Below are 20,261 nucleotides of genomic sequence, written 5' to 3'. Positions count from 1 at the left end.
CAGGCTCAGTAGTTGTGGCACGTGGGCTTCAGTAGTTGTGGCATGGAGGCTCAGTAGTTGTGGCACAGAGGCTCAGTAGTTGTGACTCGCGGGCTCTAGAGTGCAGGCTCAGTAGTTGTGGTGAATAGGCTTAGTTGCTTCGCAACGTGTGGGATCTTCCCGGACCAGGGCTCGAACCCATGTCCCCTGCATTGCAGGCGGATTCTTAACCACTGCGCCACCAGGGAAGTCCCCAGTATTTCATCTTTTATTCATGGGAAATCTTCTGAGACTATTTTACCTTTTCTTGAGCCATAAATAATTTATTTTCACAGTTTGTGCCAGTGACTGGTATTCTTGAGAACCATATGATATTCATGATATTAGAAAGCTTTCCAAGCACTGTGCTGTTGCTTTTATTAGCTGGTTGTATTCACTTTCTGGTGATTTTTACAGATTGTGTTGCATCTACGCAGATTTTTATTTTCCTATGTTTGCCTATTACTGTGTTTCTAGTGTGTGTGCTTGGAAGAGGCAGCAGGAGCTTCCTTTATTGAAAATGTCCAGTTTTATTATATTTTTGATACAACTTAATTATGGAAATCTAGTAATGAGCTTTTTTGCCCAGATGCTCTCAGTGCTGACAAAGGAAAAGAAATGATTCTCGGGAGTCTAATGTTTTGTTTCCTTTTTCTTTGTGTGTCTGAGGATTAAGTGGTTAGTAAAGCTTTCTACAGACATATTATGAAATTTAGGCAAGTATTTTGGTTTTAAAGAGGATTTTCCCCCACAATTATAACATTTAAACTCTTAGTTTCCTTCTTAAAACCTTGTCTATTTTCTAAGGAGACTTACTTTTATATCATTCTATTTTCAGTGTAATACAGTAGAAAATTAAATGCTAAAAGTTGAAACATTCAGTGCTATTTACAAATGGTCTGCAATCTGTCCGCCGTTTTTTCTGGTGAAGCCGGAGAAAGATCTAGAGTGATCTAAGAATTGAGGTGACACGGGAGCCCTGTGGAAAATAATCAAGTACATGAAGGCGGCTGTCTGATAACTCCTGGGAGAGGAGCATCACACTGAAGGTGTCCCCTGTCACTCCTCCCTCTCTCCTTTCCTTCAGCAGTACTGAGTCGTCTGTCCTACTGCTTTCTTAGGGTTAAGAAATGGGAAAGTCCCTTAGGAAGGGTAAGAACGTGGCTCACCTAGCATCTTTGTTGTGGGGCAGCTTCTCTCAATAGCCAGAGCATCTCTACTTGTCAGAGGTCTCAAAGACCAAGCTTGGTCCCTTGGAAGGCAAAGTGCATCTTATGTCATTAGGAACCTTAAGGAACTTCAGAGAGTATGTTAGGGTTTCATTGTCCCCACCAAATTCTGTTCCCTGTAGGGCTAACCCCAAACAAGAGAGCTTATTTTAACAATTGTTTAGAAATCATTTATAATGGCTTTCAGCTTTGTTACAAAGAATCTCTTAATTGTTGGAAAGGTTAGTAGTTACAGCCTTATGGCTGTTGTGTTCTATCAGATGTGTCTGTTTTTATGCTACTACCATACTGTTTTGTTTACTATAGCTTTATAATATAGATGGCAATCAGGAAATGTTAAGATAGCTATTATCAAAAAGACAAGAGATAACAAGTATTGGTGAGGATGTTGGTGGGAATGTAAATTGGTGCAGCCACTATGGAAAACAGCATGGAAGTTCCTCAAGAAATAAAAAGAACTACCATATGGTCCAGCAATCCCATTTCTGTGTGTATATCCAAAGAAAATGAAATCAGTATCTCGAAGAGATATCTGCACCCCCATGTTCATTACAGCATTATTCACAATAGCCAAGATAGGGAAACAACCTAATGGATGAAGAAAATGTGGTATTGGGCTTCCCTGTTGGCGCAGTGATTGAGAATCTGCCTGCTAATGCAGGGGACACGGGTTCGAGCCCTGGTCTGGGAGGATCCCACATGCTGCGGAGCAGCTAGGCCCGTGCACCACAACTACTGAGCCTGTGCGTCTGGAGCCTGTGCTCCACAACAAGAGAGCCCGCGATAGTGAGAGGCCCGCGCACCGCGATGGAGAGTGGCCCCCACTTGCCACAACTAGAGAAAGCCCTCGCACAGAAACAAAGACCCAACACAGCAAAAATAAATAAATTAATTAATAAACTCCTACCCCCAACATCTTCAAAAAAAAGAAAAAGAAAATGTGGTATTTATATGTATATAATGGAATATTATCAGCCATAAAAAAGAAAGAAATCCTGTTATTTTTGACAAAATGGGTGAACCGGAAGGACATTATGCTAAGTGAAATAAGCCAGAGAAAGATAAATACTGTATGATCTCACTTATTTGTGAAATCTAAAAAAGTTAAACTCATAGAACCAGAGAGTAGAACAGTGGTTTCCAGGGGTTGGCGTGGGGTGGTAAATGCAGAGATGTTGGTAAAAGGGTACAAACTTTAAGTTGTAAGATGAGTAAGTTCTGGGGATGTAATATACAGCATGGTGACTATTGTTAATAATACTGTATTACATACTTGAAATTTACTAAGATAATAGATCTTACGTGTTCTCACGTATATACACCCACACAATGGTAAGTATATAAAGTGATGAACTTGAGTTAATGAACTTGATTCTGGAAATCATTTCATAACATATATGTATATTAAATCATCACATTGTACACCTTTAAAAAAATTGCGTTGCCCAACTTAAACATGTACAATTTTTATTTGTCAGTCACACCTCAGTAAAGCTGGCAGGGGTGGCGGGAGAAGCCTACCCCTGCAATTAAAATGTTTGTTTCCTTCATATTTAGGCGTTTTTCCCTCCAATATTGATTACCCAGGACAGCAGTACTACTTTAATAGTTTTGGTAAGTACTGTGTTTCATTTAATACATTTAAACTTATATTTTAAAATGATAGTGTTTGCTACTGTAGACCTACTTTAAAATAATACTTTATGCCTTTGGAGAGTACTTCACACATTATATGCTTGTGCCTCTAACATGCATGGAAGCTAGATGGAGGGGTCACCCGGGGAGCACATGTGGGCGCGTTGTTAGGGAAGGCTAGGGAAAGAGGGAACTCTGGTGTGAAAATACTGTATGATTGGTTTGAGGTCTCTCAGACATGGTTAGAGTCATACTAGACCCAGGTCCCTTGATTCTCAGCCTAAGAGACCATTCTGCTGGCTAAGTGTTAGAAGTTAGTTTCAGATATACAGTTCTCCACGGTCCATGCCACCTACATATTCAGAAAGAATCATGCTTGCCCTAAGAGGCTAATATAGGCATTCCTCTAATAGTTAATACCATGTGACTTAAAGAGGAGAATGTATTTTTTCTAGATATCTTTGTAAATAGGTAGAAAGGACTTCCTGTTGAAGCATATGACCTGTTTTAGGCTAAAGTTCTTACATTCCAGCCTGGGGAAGCTGCACTGCAATATCCTGGATCAATACCAGCAGATAGGTGTCAGAGAAGCCGTAGGCTCTGGAAGCAGTGGGTGGCTTTATTGTCCTGCGCATCGAGAATTGCTGCAGCTTAAATCTGGGGTCAGCAGCCTTTCCTGTAAAGGGCCAGATAGCTACTGTTTGAGGTTCTAAAGGCTTTGTTGACCATATGGTCTGTGTCTCAACTAGTCAACCTGTGTCGTAGCATGAAAGCAACCATAGACTATTCATAAGCAAATGTGCATATTTGTGTTCCAATAAGACCTTATTTACAAAAACAGGCAGTGGGTTGTATTTGGACTATAAATTGTAGCTTTATATACACGGTGCTTTTGCTTTATTTTTCCGTACAGGTTCTTAGCCTCAGTCTGGTTTACTCAGTTAGCACTTTGTAAGTGGTTCATTGTGCACGTGTCAGACTAACCACTGTGGGAGAGAAAGAAAGAGCTATAGTCCCTGTCTCAGTATTTAACCAGGAGTGAGAATGTAGGTGCCATACATTTAAAAAGGTGAAACAGTAGAAATGAAAAGGACTAACTAGGGTATAGAAAGTAGAATGGTGAACCGTGGAGTGGGGTGGTACACAATAAGGCAATGATAGCTAATAATGACATTTGTTGAGTTTTTACTAAAATGTCTCCTTCCAGTAACTACCCCCTGCACTGTTCTGGTTTCATTTCTGTCACCATAGATTAATTTGCCTGAGCCTGAACGTCATATAAATCTACTCATTTACTAAGTACTCTTTTGTATCTGGCTTTTGTTATTCAACCTCATTTTTTATGATCCATATATGTTGTTGTATGTATCAGTAGTTATTCTTTTTTACTGCTGAATGGTATTTTATTGTTTCGATATGCCACAGATTTTCTGGATATCATTTTTTTAATAATTTCTAATTTATTTCTCTTGTTATTAGGGAACAGACTCAGTGTAGTTTAATCCTTTTACTTTAATGAGGCTTTCTTTTGGCCCAGTGTATGGTCTATCCTGGTGAATGTACCATATGCCCTTGAAAAGAATGTGTATTCTGCCATTGTTGAAAGTAGTACTCTACACATATCAATTAAGTTAAGGCGGTTTACAGTCTTGTTTATATTTTCTGGGTCTTTACTGGGTTTTGTATCTAATTTTTTATCATGTATTTTGTCTTTCACTAAATTTGGAAGGGTTTCAGATACAATTTCTATTAGTATTTTTTTCTCCACCAATCTGCTGCTCCTCTCAAGGCTTTAATGACATGAATTTTAGACATTTTAATAATGTCCCTCAAGCTCCTCAGGCTCTTATTTATTTCTTTCGATCTTTTTCCCTCTGTTCTTCATATTGGATAGCTTTTATTGATTTATCTTCAAGTTCACTGACTCCTTTCTCTGTCATCTCCATTCTGCTATTGAACCTAGCGAACCTATCCAGTGACTTTTTTTTTAATAATGTAATTTTAGTTCTAAAATTTCCATTTGGTTCTTTTTTTAGTTTCTGTGTCCCTGATGAAAACTCTGTCTGTGCATTTCAGGAGTGCACCTTTATCTTATAGAGCACAGTTATTGTCTATCTTTAAAATCCGTCTGATAATCCCAACATCTGAGGCCTGTTTTGTGGCTGGCACCTGCTGATTGTCTTTTTCTCCTGAGAATTGGTCACATTCTTCTGTTTTGTTTTGGTTTTGTATGCCTGGTAAATTTCTCTTTTATCTGAACGTTTTGACCTTTATTGTGAGATTTTAGATTATGTTAAAATCCTCTGCAGAATGTTGATTTTTGTTTGTTTGACCAAGCAGTCAACCTGGTTAGGTTCAGAGCACAAATTCTGTTTTTCTTTCTGTGGGTGGTTGGTTCCAATGTCAGTTCAGTTTTCAAATCCTTTATTGTACTATTTGGGCCTATCCCATTCATGTACCACTCATGAGATGATCTGATACTTGTGTAGTTAAGTTATGTGGTAGTTCAGTTTTCCAAGTCTTTGCTTCTTTTATTCCCTTGTGTCTGTTCACTGCATGCATAGCTCAGGGATGGGCCCAGGGCTTATGTCAGTTGATCTGCAGAAATAGAAGGTTCTTCTGTGCAGATCCAAATTTCCAGGTAGTATCGTTTTTCTCCTGCCTCAAGAACTATCGTAACCATTTCCTCTAGTGCAGGTCTCTTGGTAATCAATTCTTCTAGCTTTTGTCTTACTAAAGAACTAAAGAATATCCTCTCCCATCTGATTTTCACCTACACCAATGTTAGACTGCTTCATGTTGTCCCACAAGTCTCTGAGGCTCTGTTTATGTTGTTTGGTGTGTGTGTGGGCTTCAGTTTGGATAGTGTTTGTGGCTGTGTGTTCAAGCTCTGTGATCTTTCTTCCATAATGTCGAATTTGCTGTCAATCCCATCTGGTGAATTTTTCCTCTCAGATACTCTCTTTTTTAGTTCTGGAAGTTCCATTTAGTTCCCTTTTATATCCTCCATTTCTCTTCTCATTAAATTCATGTTTTTATTTATTTAAATCATGGGCATAGTTATAATGGCTATCCTAAAGTCCTTGAGTGCTAATTCTGTCTTATCTATATATTTTTTGCATCTGCTTCATTAGACTGATTTTTTTCCTGGTCACAATTTTTTTTTTTTTATCTTGTGAGTTTTGATTGGATGCTAGACATTGTGTATTTTGTGATATTGAGTGCTAGAGTCTCTTTCCTTTTAAAGAAAACTGGACTTTGTTCTGGCACACATTTAAGTTTCCTGATGATTAGTTTGATCATTCTGGGGCTTATTCTTTAATTCTTGAGGGTGGGTCTAAAGTAACTTTTATTCTAGGGTTAATTCTGTGCTGTGGCTGAGATGTTATTTTTGTGGGATCTCTCCTGAATGCCCTTTGTTCAGCAGGGACTCTGCTCTGGCTGGTTGGAATGCAAAGGTCTCCCAGCCCTGCCTGAGCTCTGGGAATTGTTCAGTTTATAGCTCTCAGGCATCCTTTGCCTGGTCTCATGGAATTTCACACTCATGGCTTAATATTCAACAACATCTCCAGGCGACCCCATGAAGATTTCTGGAGGTTTTGCTATGCACATAGTTTTCTCCTTTGCTGTACTCTGCCCTGCAAATTCCAGCTCAACTCAGGGAGCCTGCTGCATCTGATTGTGTTCACGCTCCCTGCACCACCTCTGGAAAGTGCCTCCAGGCTTCCTTTATTTCCTTTCTCTCAAGATTCAAAATCTTGTACTGCCAATTGTACAATGTCTAAAAACATTTGTTTCATATATTTTCTCCAGACTTCTACTTAAGATTAAGTAGAAGGGCTAGTCCAGTCCCAGTTACTCCTTCCTGGCAGAGGTAGAAGTTCAATTCAGCGATATTAATGTAGTGCAGTCGGGGTTCAGCCTGGAAGGAAGGAGCAGGGCTGTAGTCACTGGAGGTTTTACCCAGAAGAAGTGGGGTGCTGTGTCTTGATGAGTAAGTAGAAGTTAAGGAAAGCCATGAAAGGAAAGGGCTCTTCAGTCCTTTATGAAAAAGCCTGTCTGGGATTATCCAGAATGGACTGGAGTGCCACTGAACAATGTATTCAGTAGAGTGACACTGTGGGAGTTATAGTGAAGATACGTTTTTGCTGTAGTTCTAAAGGCTCGGAGCATGGTTATCCATCCTGGCTGTTTGTATGAATCACCTGAGGCGCTTTTACAACATGTCCATGCCTTGAATTCAACCCACGCCAATTAAGTTAGAATAGGGATAGAGACAGGGACTTTGACTTTCTTTTTTAAAGCTTCCCAGGTGATTCTAATGGGTTCAGGAACGAAAACCATAGGCTTAGGTGATTGGCTTGGGGACTACCGAGATGAATGCTGTTGCTGCCCAGAGAGGCTTTACTCTGAGGCTTTTGCTGATGATGATCTGGATGCTTCGAATCCTAGAAACGTGGTCTTGGTGTAGGAGAGGAACGGCTGCTGGACAATGCAGGCTCACCTGCTGCTATCTGTGGACTCACCCGAGGAGAGGAGGTGTGATGATCAGTTGTCAACAAAGCTGATGTAGTCATTTGGAAGAGCATTGGGTTCTTTTGGTTGTTTGTCATGGAGGCCAGTTTACACTGACTTAAGTATAAGAAGAGGTTTCTTGGCCTATGTGACTAGGAAGAGGTGAATTGTACAGGAAGACCATTTTGGTTCTGTCTCCCATTGTGATTTCTCTCTTCCTGTTGACCTTGTTCTCTCTAGTAGGCAGAGGACATGGCTCCTAATACCTCAGAGTTGCTAGAGGAAAAGGAGCTTGTCTCCTGGTTCATTTTTTAAATCTCCAAAAGAAACAAGAATGTTCCTCTGGATGAAAAGAGTAATAATAACATACTTGTGCACAGACATGACTTGAACTATCATAGATTACCTAGTCCTAATATCTTGTGTGACAGCTGGGAATTGAGGTTTAGAAATGTTAAGTAATTTGGCTAAAGTCATACCGGTAGTTAGTTATAGAACTAGGACTAAAAATGCAAGTCACTGATTCCTAGCTGCTGCTTTTTCTATTGTACGGGGATATGAGATGGACATTCTACTGATTTAACCTTACAAATTAGGGAAGTTTCCCGTATTGACTTTTCTTTCATCTTTTTTGAACTTATTTAAAAAAAAGGAAAAACGGAAACCTGCAAAAAGCCTCCTTCATATGAAAGAGGCATAAGCACAGCAGACACATAGGCCAGAGAATCAAAGGCAAAAATAAAAGCCCCTTTCACCTTTCTTTCTTATTCCCTGTAAGATTACCATATTTATATTTCTTCCACTGAAGTGATTGGATTTCTTCAAAGGCAGAGCTACATAAGGCCCGGTGGCCATACTAATGGTCATCTAGGGAACTTTTATGAGAGCATATGTATCTCTTACAAGTAATGATTTATTCTTAATATGGCCATCCTTAGCTGGAAAAGTCTTTATAGGTCAGAGAACCTCATGAATGTTTAAAAAGCTGTTACCAATTTTTCTAATCTCGGTGGTGTTTCTTGATCTCTTTTGCTGTGAAATTCTGGTATGTGTATAAGGAACAGATGGAGTAGTTTATAGAATAATGATAACCAGAATTTCTTTTATTACGGAGCCAAAGTATATAACTACAAAAAAATATTAAACTAGTATTCATTGCAGGATATAATTTAAACTTTTTTATCTTAAGTGTTTGATTGTTAGGTTTTTCCAGCTATGTTTATTATGAAGATTTAAAAAAATCTGATTGGGCCAGTGGAACAGCTGTAGAAAATTTTTGGTCCTAGGAGACCTGTTCTCATTATAATAGATATTGATGGGATTTTCGGTCCTGTTGATGATTTATGACTGATGATATAGAACCTTTAACCACACTAGTCTTTTTGACTTAAGGCATTAAAACTTTCCCTTTCTCTCTCCCCATGTTTTGTCTCACAAGTACCAAATTAGATTTTATAATATTCAGATGTTTAGAGTTGTAGGCTTACATTTTGTTAAGGCACTGCTCGGTTGTATTTTAAAAGAAATACACGAGGAAAGATGTTTTTCTCTATCAAGAAAATGTTGCCTCAAATCGTAGCAAATTTACCTGTCAATTGAAATTCTATAGACGTATGTCGTATTTCCGGTATCTGCATAGATAGCTATTCAGAGCTTTGGGGTTACTTTGGATTTTGAACGAGCTGAATATTTTTGAGGGTAGAAATGCTGCTTAGACCTTCTGTAACAAAATGACTTTCCACAGGGATTTGAAAGTGGTAATGAGCCATATGGGAAAGTGCCCAATGTGCTTTTTGTGTTGCAATAAAATAATTGGCACTCTTAGGGAATTGGGCAGTCTCTCTATTCAGGCATTACTGAAGCATCCTGTGGTATTCAGCGACTTATCCATAAATATTCTATTATGTTTTGGAATGGTTGCCCCTTTCTTTTATTCTTTGTGAAGTAGATACATTTATTGTGTTTTGACCATTTGCCCTTATAGAAAAGTTTTTTTTGGGGGGGGTTATTTTTTATTTGTTGGCTTTTTTGGTGAGAAGCATAGAAAGCAAGATTTGTAGCAGTGCCACAGTCGTCTTTATCTCAGGATATGAACCTTGCTGGTGGGTGTTCCCCAACACAGTAGTGGGAGCTGAATTTTTCTGATTGTTCTATTGCGTAGAGACCAATTTGAGGAAGAGTGTCCTTATTAAAAATTGTGTCCAGATCCCATTTCAGTCCTAAATCATTCAGTATACTTATATCCTTATCCTGATTCAAATATCATAATGTTTATATTCTGACATGGGAAACATGTGAGAGAGAATATGGAAGTTGCGTTATAGGAGGTATTTAGTAAATGCCCATTAATTTTTACTACATTAGAAGAAAGGATTAGCCCCCGAAATCCTGAACAATTTTATTTAATGTTTGTTTAAATCATTCATGTCTGTGACTTTCAAGGACATTAAATAAAATAGTACCAACATAGAAGATTTTGTAATAGATGATAAATAGAAGAGTATTGTAGTAATCAGGAAGAGTGAGCAAAGGCTCTGAATAGACTGTTCTCCAAAGCAGATATACAAATGGTTAATTAGCACGTGAAGAGATGCTCAACATCATTAGTCATCAAAAACCACAGTGAGATACCACTTCACACCCATTAGGATGGCTATAATTAAAAAGACAGTTAATAACAAGTGTTGGTGAAGATGTGGAGAAATATGAACCCATACATGTTGCTTGTGTGAATATAAAATTGTGTAACTGCTTTGGAAAACATTGTGGTGGTTCCAAATGGTTAAATATAGAATTACCATATGACTCAGCAATTCCACTCTTAGGTATGTACCCAAGAGAAATGAAAACATATGTCCAAATAACAACTTGTATCCAGATGTTTATAGAAGCATTATTCACAATAGTCAAAAGGCAGAAATAACCCAAATGTCATCAGTTGATGAGTGAATAAACAAAATGTGATATATTTCTACAATGGAGTATTACTTGGCCATGAAAAAGAATGAAATACTGATTCATGCTGCAACATGGATGAACCATGAAAACATTATGCTGAATGAAACAAGCCATACACAGAACACCACATATTATATGATTCTGTTTATAAAATTGTCCAGAATGGGCATAGCTACAGAGATGGAAAGTAGATTAGTGGTTATTTAGGGCTAGGAAGGTCAGAGGGTGAGAGCTAAAAGGGTACAGATTTCTTTTGGGGGTGATAGATATGTTCTAAAATTGATTATGGTATTGATGGCACAACTCTTATGAATATACTAAAAGCCGTTGAGTTACATGCTTTAAATTGATGGATTATATAGTATGTCAGTTATATCTCATGAAAGTTGTAAAAACATACCAATAGACACAAATACTTTATATGAAAAATATTTATGTAAACACATATATTATCAGCTGAAACTAGTGTGTTTTATTGTCATTTCACTTTTTATTTGAAAATAAAGACTTTTAGAGTGCCTGAAAGCTTTTTATGGGAAATTAACTGTTTTCATTTTAATCTCATATATTAGGAAAGCATTTTTTCCATAACCAACACAAAAGTAAATTTTAAAATAGCCTCAAGACCAATTATCAAAAATTCTGAATATGAAATTTCAATTAACCAGGTTCTGCCCTTACAGTGTTCCCCTTGTTGGCTTGATTTTTTTTTTTCTTTAGTCTTTTTAAAGCAATAAGAAGCTTAAACTCAGGCATGTGCTATGGTGGGTGATATGGAGACATGTGACACAAGACTTATGAAGGGTAGGAATTTTCATCAATAATAAGCACATTAATTAAACATTTGAAACATCATCTTCAAAGGGTGTGATAATGGAAGGAGAGAAGGGAAAAAAAATCAAACATACTTCTCTCTCATTATACCAGAATTAGATTGGTAATCGTCTGTGGGGAAAAATAATATCTTCCAAACAAATTCCATAAAAGTGGTGATTAAAGAAAAATGTAAGGAATAAACTCAAACGGACTTGAAAAGGTCGATGGAAGTACCTTGCAAAAGTCAACTTTGCCCTTTATTAATGGTATGTCGAAGTTTGATTCTTAAAGCATTATTTAATGACCAGGTTGTCTCTTCTCTCATTTAATCTTGCAACCAGTTTCTCGGAAGTGCTAGTAATAGAAACTATGATCTCTGACTTAGGATTCTAATTAGAGACACACTGGCTTGTATTTCTCGATGTAGTTATCAGCCTCTGAAGTATCATACCTAGCACAGAAGCCTGGCAGAATGTGTTGTAAATATTGGTCTGCCTCTCATTGTTTGGAGCCACCAGACAGTAAGGCTTTATCAGCTATCAGTTCAACCATTCCCTTGACTCCAGCCAGGACTTCACTGAAAATACTCCAAGTATTAAGTAGCTCTAAACTGAAAGAATCCACTCCATATGTCAATAGCCCATTTTCCAGTCCCCTCTCCAGTACTGCTCATGTCTTCAAAATATCTTCTTATATAAAATAGGTAACTAATAAGAACCTACTGTACAGCACAGGGAACTCTACTCAATGCTCTGTAATAACCTAATGGAAAAAGAATCTAAAAAAGAGTGGATATGTGTATATGTACAACTGATTCACTTTGCTGTGCACCTGAAACTAACACAACATTGTAAATCAACTAGACTCCAGTAAAAATTGATTTAAAAAATAAACATCTTCTTCGTCTTCAGCACATAAGGACTCATTCATATCCAGTCCCGTGTTCGGCCTTGTGGCTACAACAGTGACGGGACAGTCATCGCCCACCTTCGTGGAGCCATTCTCCATCCATCGGTCATCTTTTCTAATTTTGAGGATTATCACTGTAGTCAAAAGAATGACATAAATTATTTTATTGTCTTTGCTAACAAAATAGGAAGTATGAAAAGAATAGTCCATGGCAGCATTCCATAACTTTTTCATTGTGCCTGTAGGCTACTCTGGATATCAGGATTATTACCCACGTGGCAGGCCAGGTTACCCTGAAGAAGTACCCAGGAACTTTGACGCGTATACAGCGGGACTGAGTGAAGAGGAACAGCTGGAGAGAGCGCTAAGAGCCAGCCTCCGGGACCAAGGTAGGAGTTTGGCGCCCTTCACTTTATTTTAAAGTACATACCTCACGTGGTGAGATGTCTGAAAAAGGACTATTTGTAGCAAATTAAACTTTAAATAGTTTATAAAAAGGATATGTAGATGAAAAAATGTGTGCAGATCGTGATTACAAAGAATGGGGTGTGATGCCATATTCCTAGCAGCTTAAGCTAATAAGGTGCCAGACTATGTATGTATTGTTAAAGTGGTTCTTTTTATAGGTCTGCTGCACTCAGTGCTTTGTCATTAAAGTCAAGGAACCTAAAAAAAAATTCTTAGGTGCATGAAAGAAGGGGTTTACTTTGAAATTCATATCTGTAAAGTAGGCTATATATCGCTGTGTATCAAACTGTTGGCCACAAGCCTTCCTCAAAATCACATGAATAGCTTGATAAGAATTCAAACTCAGGGTTCCACTGCAGGCCTGCTGAACCAGTCTTCCTGTGGGCAGAGACTAGGAATTTGTATTCTTAACCAACTTTCCAGAAGATCCTTTTACAAACTGATATATGAAAACCGCCGTATTTATTTTGCCATATTTGTTCCGGGGTTTGGGTATTACCGTTTTTAAAAAGCAGTAAAAATCGTCTATTCATTCAATAAACATTTATTAAGGTCTTACTGTGTTTCATGTACTGTGATAAAGGATACAGGAAGGTTAAAAAGTGGAATCTCCCCCCACCACCCAAAGTTCACAATCTCTGGTAGGGGAAATGCATGCTAGATGCCATAAGTAACCGTAATGTCAGGTACCTAGGAGAGGCTTAGGCCGATTGCTAGAGGCAGTGAGAAGGGGTGAGCTCTTCCTTAACTAGATCTATCAGAATTTCACAGAAGAGGCGGCATTCGAGTTGGACCTTCAAGAATGTGTAGGGTTTGCAGAGATGCGGAAGGTCCTTCCAGGCAGGAATCAGTATCTGCTCAGACACAGAAGCAAGCGGTGTGGTCATCCCACCTTCACTTTCGAATGGAGCATTAAGAGAAGAAGGGGAAGAAGAGTGAGCAGCTAGGCTAGGGCCTGATCACAGAGGTCCTAGAATTAAATAGGCCACGTGGAAAATGGATCTGGTCTATGATGTAAATGCCAGTAAGAGTTCTGCACAGGGGAGTGATGAGATCAGACCTGTGTATGTGAATCGGCAGCAGTCATTTCACGAACAAGGACTGAGCACCTCTGGCGGGGGGTACCAGGCATCACACCAGATGATGGGAATACATAAATTGTGACTACTTGGTGTCTGAATTGAGGGAATACGGTCTTAGCAGCAGCAGTGTGCGTGGAGGGGGTGACCTAGGAAACGGGGAGGAAGAGATAAATTAGTACTTGTCGGGTGAAGAGTATCAGAACTGTGGTCTATCAGTTGTCTGTTACTGGTTAAAATCACCCTGCCACCCATGGCTTAAAACAATACACATTTCCTCTTGCTCCTGTGTGTACGGGTCCACTGGGCCAGGCTTCCGTGACCTCGGCTGGTGTGCTGAGGTGTCTGCAGTGGTCATCTGAGGCTGGCTGCTCTAGGGTGACGTCCTTCACATGCCTGACGGACTGTTGTCTGATGCGATGGTGGAGACTGGGCCGTACATGACTTATCATCCAGCAGGCCAGCCCAGGCTCATTCACAAGGCCTCAGCGCGAGGGTTCCAAGGGAGAGTGTGGAAACAAGTGAGACTTGGGCTGATGCATCGTCAGTTCCGCTGTATTTTGTTACTGAAGCAAAGTCATGAGACCAGACAAGATTCATGGGATAGGGAAATAGACTCCATCTCTTCATGGGAGGAGCTGCAGAGTCACATGGCAAAGGGGCTGCACAGAAGGAGAGGTGGATAATTGGGGCCATTCTTGTAATCACTAGGTTCAGTGGACTACTGGTATTACAATCACTGCAAGCATGCCTTAGCCTCGGAATCCTAACCTCTGGGGGCAGGGCCCCAGAGGCTGTATTTTAACAAATTCTCAAGGTTAGTCCTGTGCACACAGCTGCTTAATCACTCCCAGGTGAGACATGAAGTATTACTGGAGGTGAGGATATTATGTATTTAATTTAATCTGGAACAAGCCATAATCTTAACGGAACTGTGGTCCGATTTGTTATCTTGGATTGTCCATTGCACGTAAATACGATATGCTCTCTTGGATGTAAATCTTAGAAATACAGTAGGAATGTTATCATTGATAAAAATATTAATCCCAGTCTACCACACACACACAAAAGTTAAGTAAGTCAGGGCAAGCCTACTAATCATGGACTTTGTACAAAACTTTATTTAGTACCACAAAGGGACAACAGGAGGGAATTTTTTGGAGTGATGGAATTATTCTGTATCTTGGTTGTTGTGATGGATACACAACTGTTTGCATTTGTCAAAACTCACCTAACTATATCCCACAAAGAGTACATTTTCCTAAAAAGGAATTTTAAAAGAAGTAAATAAAAATTAACAAGAGACCAATGAAATAACTGGTAGCCTTGCAAAGATCATCAAGCACCGTAAACCACTAGTTAAAAGGTTGTTTAGAAACCGGACGTTGTGTAACTGGTTCACTTTGCTGTACACCTGAAGCTAACACAACATTGTACATCAGCTATACTCCAGTAAAAATTTAAAAAAGAAACGGGACATTCACATGGTGATAAAGTATCACCTCATAGAGGACATGCTAATAGGAGTGGGAAACAGAGATTTGACAGTCACCACCTGAATCCAGCGATCAAACGTGGCAGCATCGTTGGTGGGAGGGCCTGATATTGTGTGTCTCCTGATATGATGCCATATGAGGAACACAGCACCGTCTATGACATATTCTTACTAAAAATGTTTAGCCTGACTCTAATTAAGTCTTCCAATGTAAGGGGTCCATATACAGGAAATACATGGAATAGAGGAATAAGTTGAGAAATCAGATAAAACGTGAGGTTTCTACAATTCAGTGAGACTGGTCTCCTGCGGGGCGGGGGGGAAGAGTATCATAAAAAAAGCAGGATGTGATTTTATATTAAAAGGAAATAACAAGCAAATATAACATGAGAACCTTGAAAAACTGGTTCTTATAAAAGAAAAATTTTGAGGAAACAGGAGAATTTTGTATTTGGACTAGATATTAGATGTTATTTGGGAAATTAGCTTTCTTTGGTATTATGGATAGGAAGCAGAAGGTCCCTGATTCTTGGCAGATACCCATTGAAGTATTTAGAAGCAAAATAATATGTCTGCAACTTACTTTCAATTTTTAGCCGAAACAACTCTCTCTGCTCTCTCCTTTCCTGTCTCTCTCATTCTTTCACTCACTCACTTCCCCCCTTCATAAGTTCTACATTCAGATAAGTTTGGGAAACTGCAAACTATACCCCCTTGAAGATCCAGAATGGCACTATTATACTGACGATTCTAATTAGTTCTACAATTAAGAAACCAATTTATTAAATTAATGTTTTCCAAACTTATTTGACCACAGAATTTCATTTTCAGTGGATGTTTTAAGAGCATATGGAACTAGTTCCAATGAAACTGATCTGAAGAGACTCCTTGAAGTGCATTATACAGTAACAGGTGACAACAAAGGAAATAGCTTTGCAAATTGTTTATATTAATTTCAATTTTATTTTCCTTAAAACACTTCATGACTGTCTTATTAAGAGTGAGAAACCAAGGAGACATTTTTTTAAATGGCCTTTATTACTTTTGAGCCCTTTTTTCCCGGTGGAAAAATATTTGGTTTGAGTTTATTTTATAAAAGTTGGCCATATGATATGTACTATTTTGAACCTTACTTTTTTTCATTCAGTATTATGTTGTAATCATTTTTTCACACCACTAAAATTTTTTGAACATACAGTTCCTCCATATATTTATATATTTTCTTAAATTTATACCTAAATCTTTCTTTCTTTCTTTCTTTCTTTCTTTCTTTCTTTCTTTCTTTCTTTCTTTCTTTCTTTCTTTCTTTCTGCAGGGAGAGGTATGCTATTAAAAATAGTATTTTTTATTCTATATTTGTAGAGATTATTATATACTTTTTCTTCTTTAGTCTGTTGACATACTAAATTATTTTGATTTTCAAACTTGAAGCAGGTTTGTATTCTCAGGATAAATCTCACCTGGTTGTGATATTTTATGGCCCATCCTGGTGAAAATGCCATGTGCACCTGAAAAGAATGTGTGTTCTGCTCTAGTTGGGTGGAGTGTTTTACAAATGTTAGTTAGATTAATTGAGTTGATAGTGTTGCCCAGATCTTCTAATCCCTATGGATTATCTTGTCTACTGAGCACTGTGAGTATTGTGAATTATATAGAATTACTGTGAGTAATACTGAGTAGGTACTGTATAGTCCCCTCAGTGCATCAAAGACTTCGAATTCCTCTAATGTTACCTTGTTTTTAGGGTGGGGGCTGATTTGCCAGAGTGCCTCTCAATGTCTACTTGAACTTCAGTTGTAAGTCTTTGTGCTGCAGCTGGGATAGGTACTCCATCCCCTCTGTCGCCCCTCCCCCGGTGGCACACTGCTATTACTTGTTAGCTTGTGTTTTTTAGTTTGGTGGTGGAGACCAGTGCCGGGGGGTGCCCTGATTAAGCCTTAGTCCACGCAGTCACTGTGTCCCTCGGTTTGGAGGTGTGGCCTTCTCAGTATCCCTGCCCCTCTCCACAGTTTAGAGGGTTTTTTTCTTTTTCTCCTCTTCCCTTCTCTAAGCTGCAGGCGGTTTTCACCATTTCCTTAAGGGAAACTTGGCTTTCGCCTTTCTCCCAGGCATTTAAGTCTTTTGTTCCTTAGGGACGATAGGGAAGAAGGATCTAGGCAGCCTTTCATGCAGACCTTTCCTGCAGTGGCTGCTGTTCTTTCCCTCAGGACTGTGCCAGGAATGACAGAGGACAAAGGACACTTTCTCTGGGCTCATATATGTCTTTTGCAAGGGCCACATGAGGTCCTGAGAAGAGCCTGAAAGTGGGTGTGAATTCCTTTGTACTGCATCTCCCAGTATGTTCCGTGTTATATATTCTATGAATAGAATCTTGCCAGCTCACACTCAGCCTTTAGCAGTTTAACAGTTTTGGCTGAATTCTTTTTGTTAGTGTCCAGCAGAGTCTGTCCTAGGTAAGCAAGTGTTCCTATGCTGTTTTAGACTTCTGTCTAGTTGGCTGCCCTACTGCCTCAGCTTTCTGTTGGGTTCAGGAAAAGGTATTGATTTGCAGATTGTCCAGCATTCATGTTTATTATAAGGATAGTAGTGATGCTTTTTCCTGTTTTCTACATCTCAGTTTGAATCTGTCATTTACTAGACATAATCTGTCTAGTAATTTATTTATTGGCTTTTTTAAAAAAGTGTGATCATTCTCTCATGAAATAGGTAGAATCTATAGTCCTTTTTTTAAAAGGCTAGGTAAATGCTTAATTCTTTCTCTTTGATTCCCAGTTTTCAGAGTAAGAAGTTAGTGTAATAGTCATCAATAATACTGAGATTTGAAAGAGCCAACTAATAGAAATTCATTTGGTAGAATGCCAGTCCAGAAAGAGACATCCAGCACCAATTAGTTTCTTTAGTTCAATATATTGGAAGAGTAAATTAAAGAATCAAGGTAACAACTTTTTTAACCTCAGAATTTGCTGTTGTCATATTTCTTAATAGTACCTGGCCATAATTATAAGTCCTAAAGCTCATGCCAGGAATAATAATACCAAAGTAGCCTTTGTAGAAGAAATATCAAAATTCCTATTATTTCAAGAAGCTTGCACATTTACTACCATTAACAGAAATCTTGTCTTGTTCTGTTGGCAGTCTCAGTTCTTATAAACGAATCCAAGAGGCAGCTGATACCACAATAATAGAAAAATTTTGGACGAGAGCCATCTCCTTTCTTTGAGTCAAAAGGCAGATGCCAGCTAGGAACATTAGCTCATTGCATTTTCCTCTCCCCTCTCCCCCACGTCCTTCCATGTATAATTTGTGCCCTTTTTTTTTTTTTTTTTTTTTTTTAAATAGCCTGCCACCAAGTTCAGCGGGTGGCTGGGTACAAAGCTGTGTCCTTTTCAACTTCTATCTGCCAGTCTGGAGCATGTGTACTGGTTAAAACTGGAAATCCTTGTGACATGTGGAGTAACGTGTGCTTCTTTTCTTAGACTCTTCTGAAAGGCAAATGGCCACAATCACACTTTGGCTCTCTTGTGAAAATCAAGCAGAGTTGTCACCCACTCCCCACATTGTACAGTTGGGGTTGCTGGCTAGCCATATGTGAAGCTGTGGTGGGACATACGACAAAGGTCTTGGCTTCAGAATGAAACTGGTTGCTGCTTTGTCTCTAAGTCTTTACATGTAAAATTACCAGGAGAGCCATATTGGAAAAGAGTATCTGGGTTCTGAATTAATATCTAGGGCTTTTATTATTAAAAGATCACTTGACAATATCTTTGAATCCTGTTTATAGGCATATATGTTCATAGGGGCCAATTCAGATACATTTTAAATAAAAAGCAGAAAGAGAATTTATTTTAACTGTGTTGTATATTTTGCTTTTTATTGAGGCTACACCAAGGTAAATAAAAATGACATCTGTCTTGTTTATTGTTGTATGAAAAATTTTGAAAAAAATGGAATAAATTATGTACATGTTCTTTTAATCTTTCATTGTGTGGTACAAAGAGAAAAGGATGGGAATTTAGTGGTCTGAGCTTCAGTCCTGGAATATCAGTGAACTAACCTTACTTGAGGTGTGAGTCACTGGATCTGATCAGACCTTTGTTTTATTATTATTTTTTATAATAAGAGAGTTGAACTGGGTCCTCTTCAAAGCTTATTCCTCTTCCATTCTGTGGTAATGGACTGAGCAGGACGGGCGTAGCTAGAAAGAGATGCGGGTATTGAGAAATGTCAGGAATATTGGCGAGTGTTTGTCATCTAGGTCTCAGGGCTGACGGATGAAAGATCATTTCTGGAAGATAAATTCACACAGCTGTCTAAGGCAGATCTAAATTGATAAATACATGCATTTGATGGTGGTATCTGCGTCAGTTGCATGATTATTTGAGCCTTCACTGGCCCAGTGCAGGCATAATGCAGTTGGCGATTTTTAACATATGCAAATGATCACGGCCGGCCTGCTTGGCTTTGCAGGCGTGTTGCAGGCCAGGACAGAGAGGTACAGCTCATTCCATGTGACCACTTCTTTTTTTAAAGTAATTTGGTGTGTTTTCCCCCAGGAAAACGTTCTCTGTAATGAAAAAGCGCCATCTGCCAGATTCCCTAAAAGCAGTTTCATTGCAGAACACTTCCTTTGGATTATAGGTTCTTACTCCCTTCTCTCTACGTTGGAGATATTCATTTCAGTGAGTAAAGTTTGATATTTGAGACTGTATCTAGATGTGAAATTGTGCATATAAAGAAATGTAAATACATGATGTTTCAAACCTGCAAAAGAACATGTGAATATATCCCAGTCAGGAAAAGAAATAATAAAATAAGTGGACCAGAGTTCTGTTTAGGTCCCTATTGGGAAGGAGCAGGCTTCTGTGGAGGTTTTATACCTAAAAAGATTAACTGTAGCTCAGCCGCTGCTAAAATAATAAAGATAATGATACATGAAATTGAAACATATTTGAGAAATTAACATTAATAGCTCTATGTGAATTTATAATTTTTCCTCCGGCTACCTAACCCCACAATCACCATTTATTGAAAGGGATCATTCAGATGCTAATGAGTAGATTTAGCAATAAAAGTATACACAAACCTCTAATGAATTAATTCCACCTACCCATGTCCCCTTCATCTTCCCCCACACGTGGA

At 38.6% G+C, this 20,261-nt stretch overlaps 1 protein-coding gene across 14 annotated transcripts in view; it reads left to right on the top strand.

Moving 5' to 3' along the window:
* Nucleotides 1–20,261, top strand: part of RHBDD1 (rhomboid domain containing 1) — a 114,650-nt gene that overhangs the window by 52,758 nt on the left and 41,631 nt on the right. For all 14 annotated transcript variants that reach the window (XR_010944198.1, XR_010944197.1, XR_010944195.1 and 11 more), the window contains 2 exons: nt 2,805–2,861; nt 12,326–12,469. Coding sequence is in view for 9 of the 14 variants with exons in the window: in XM_067740364.1 (XP_067596465.1) it covers nt 2,805–2,861; nt 12,326–12,469 (201 nt within the window). In the remaining 5 variants the exon portion in view is untranslated. The remainder of the gene's footprint in view (nt 1–2,804; nt 2,862–12,325; nt 12,470–20,261) is intronic.

Source organism: Pseudorca crassidens, chromosome 6, assembly GCF_039906515.1.
Source record: "Pseudorca crassidens isolate mPseCra1 chromosome 6, mPseCra1.hap1, whole genome shotgun sequence".
In the NCBI taxonomy this organism is placed as follows: Eukaryota; Metazoa; Chordata; class Mammalia; order Artiodactyla; family Delphinidae; genus Pseudorca; species Pseudorca crassidens.
This window is presented reverse-complemented; position numbering and strand designations above follow the sequence as displayed.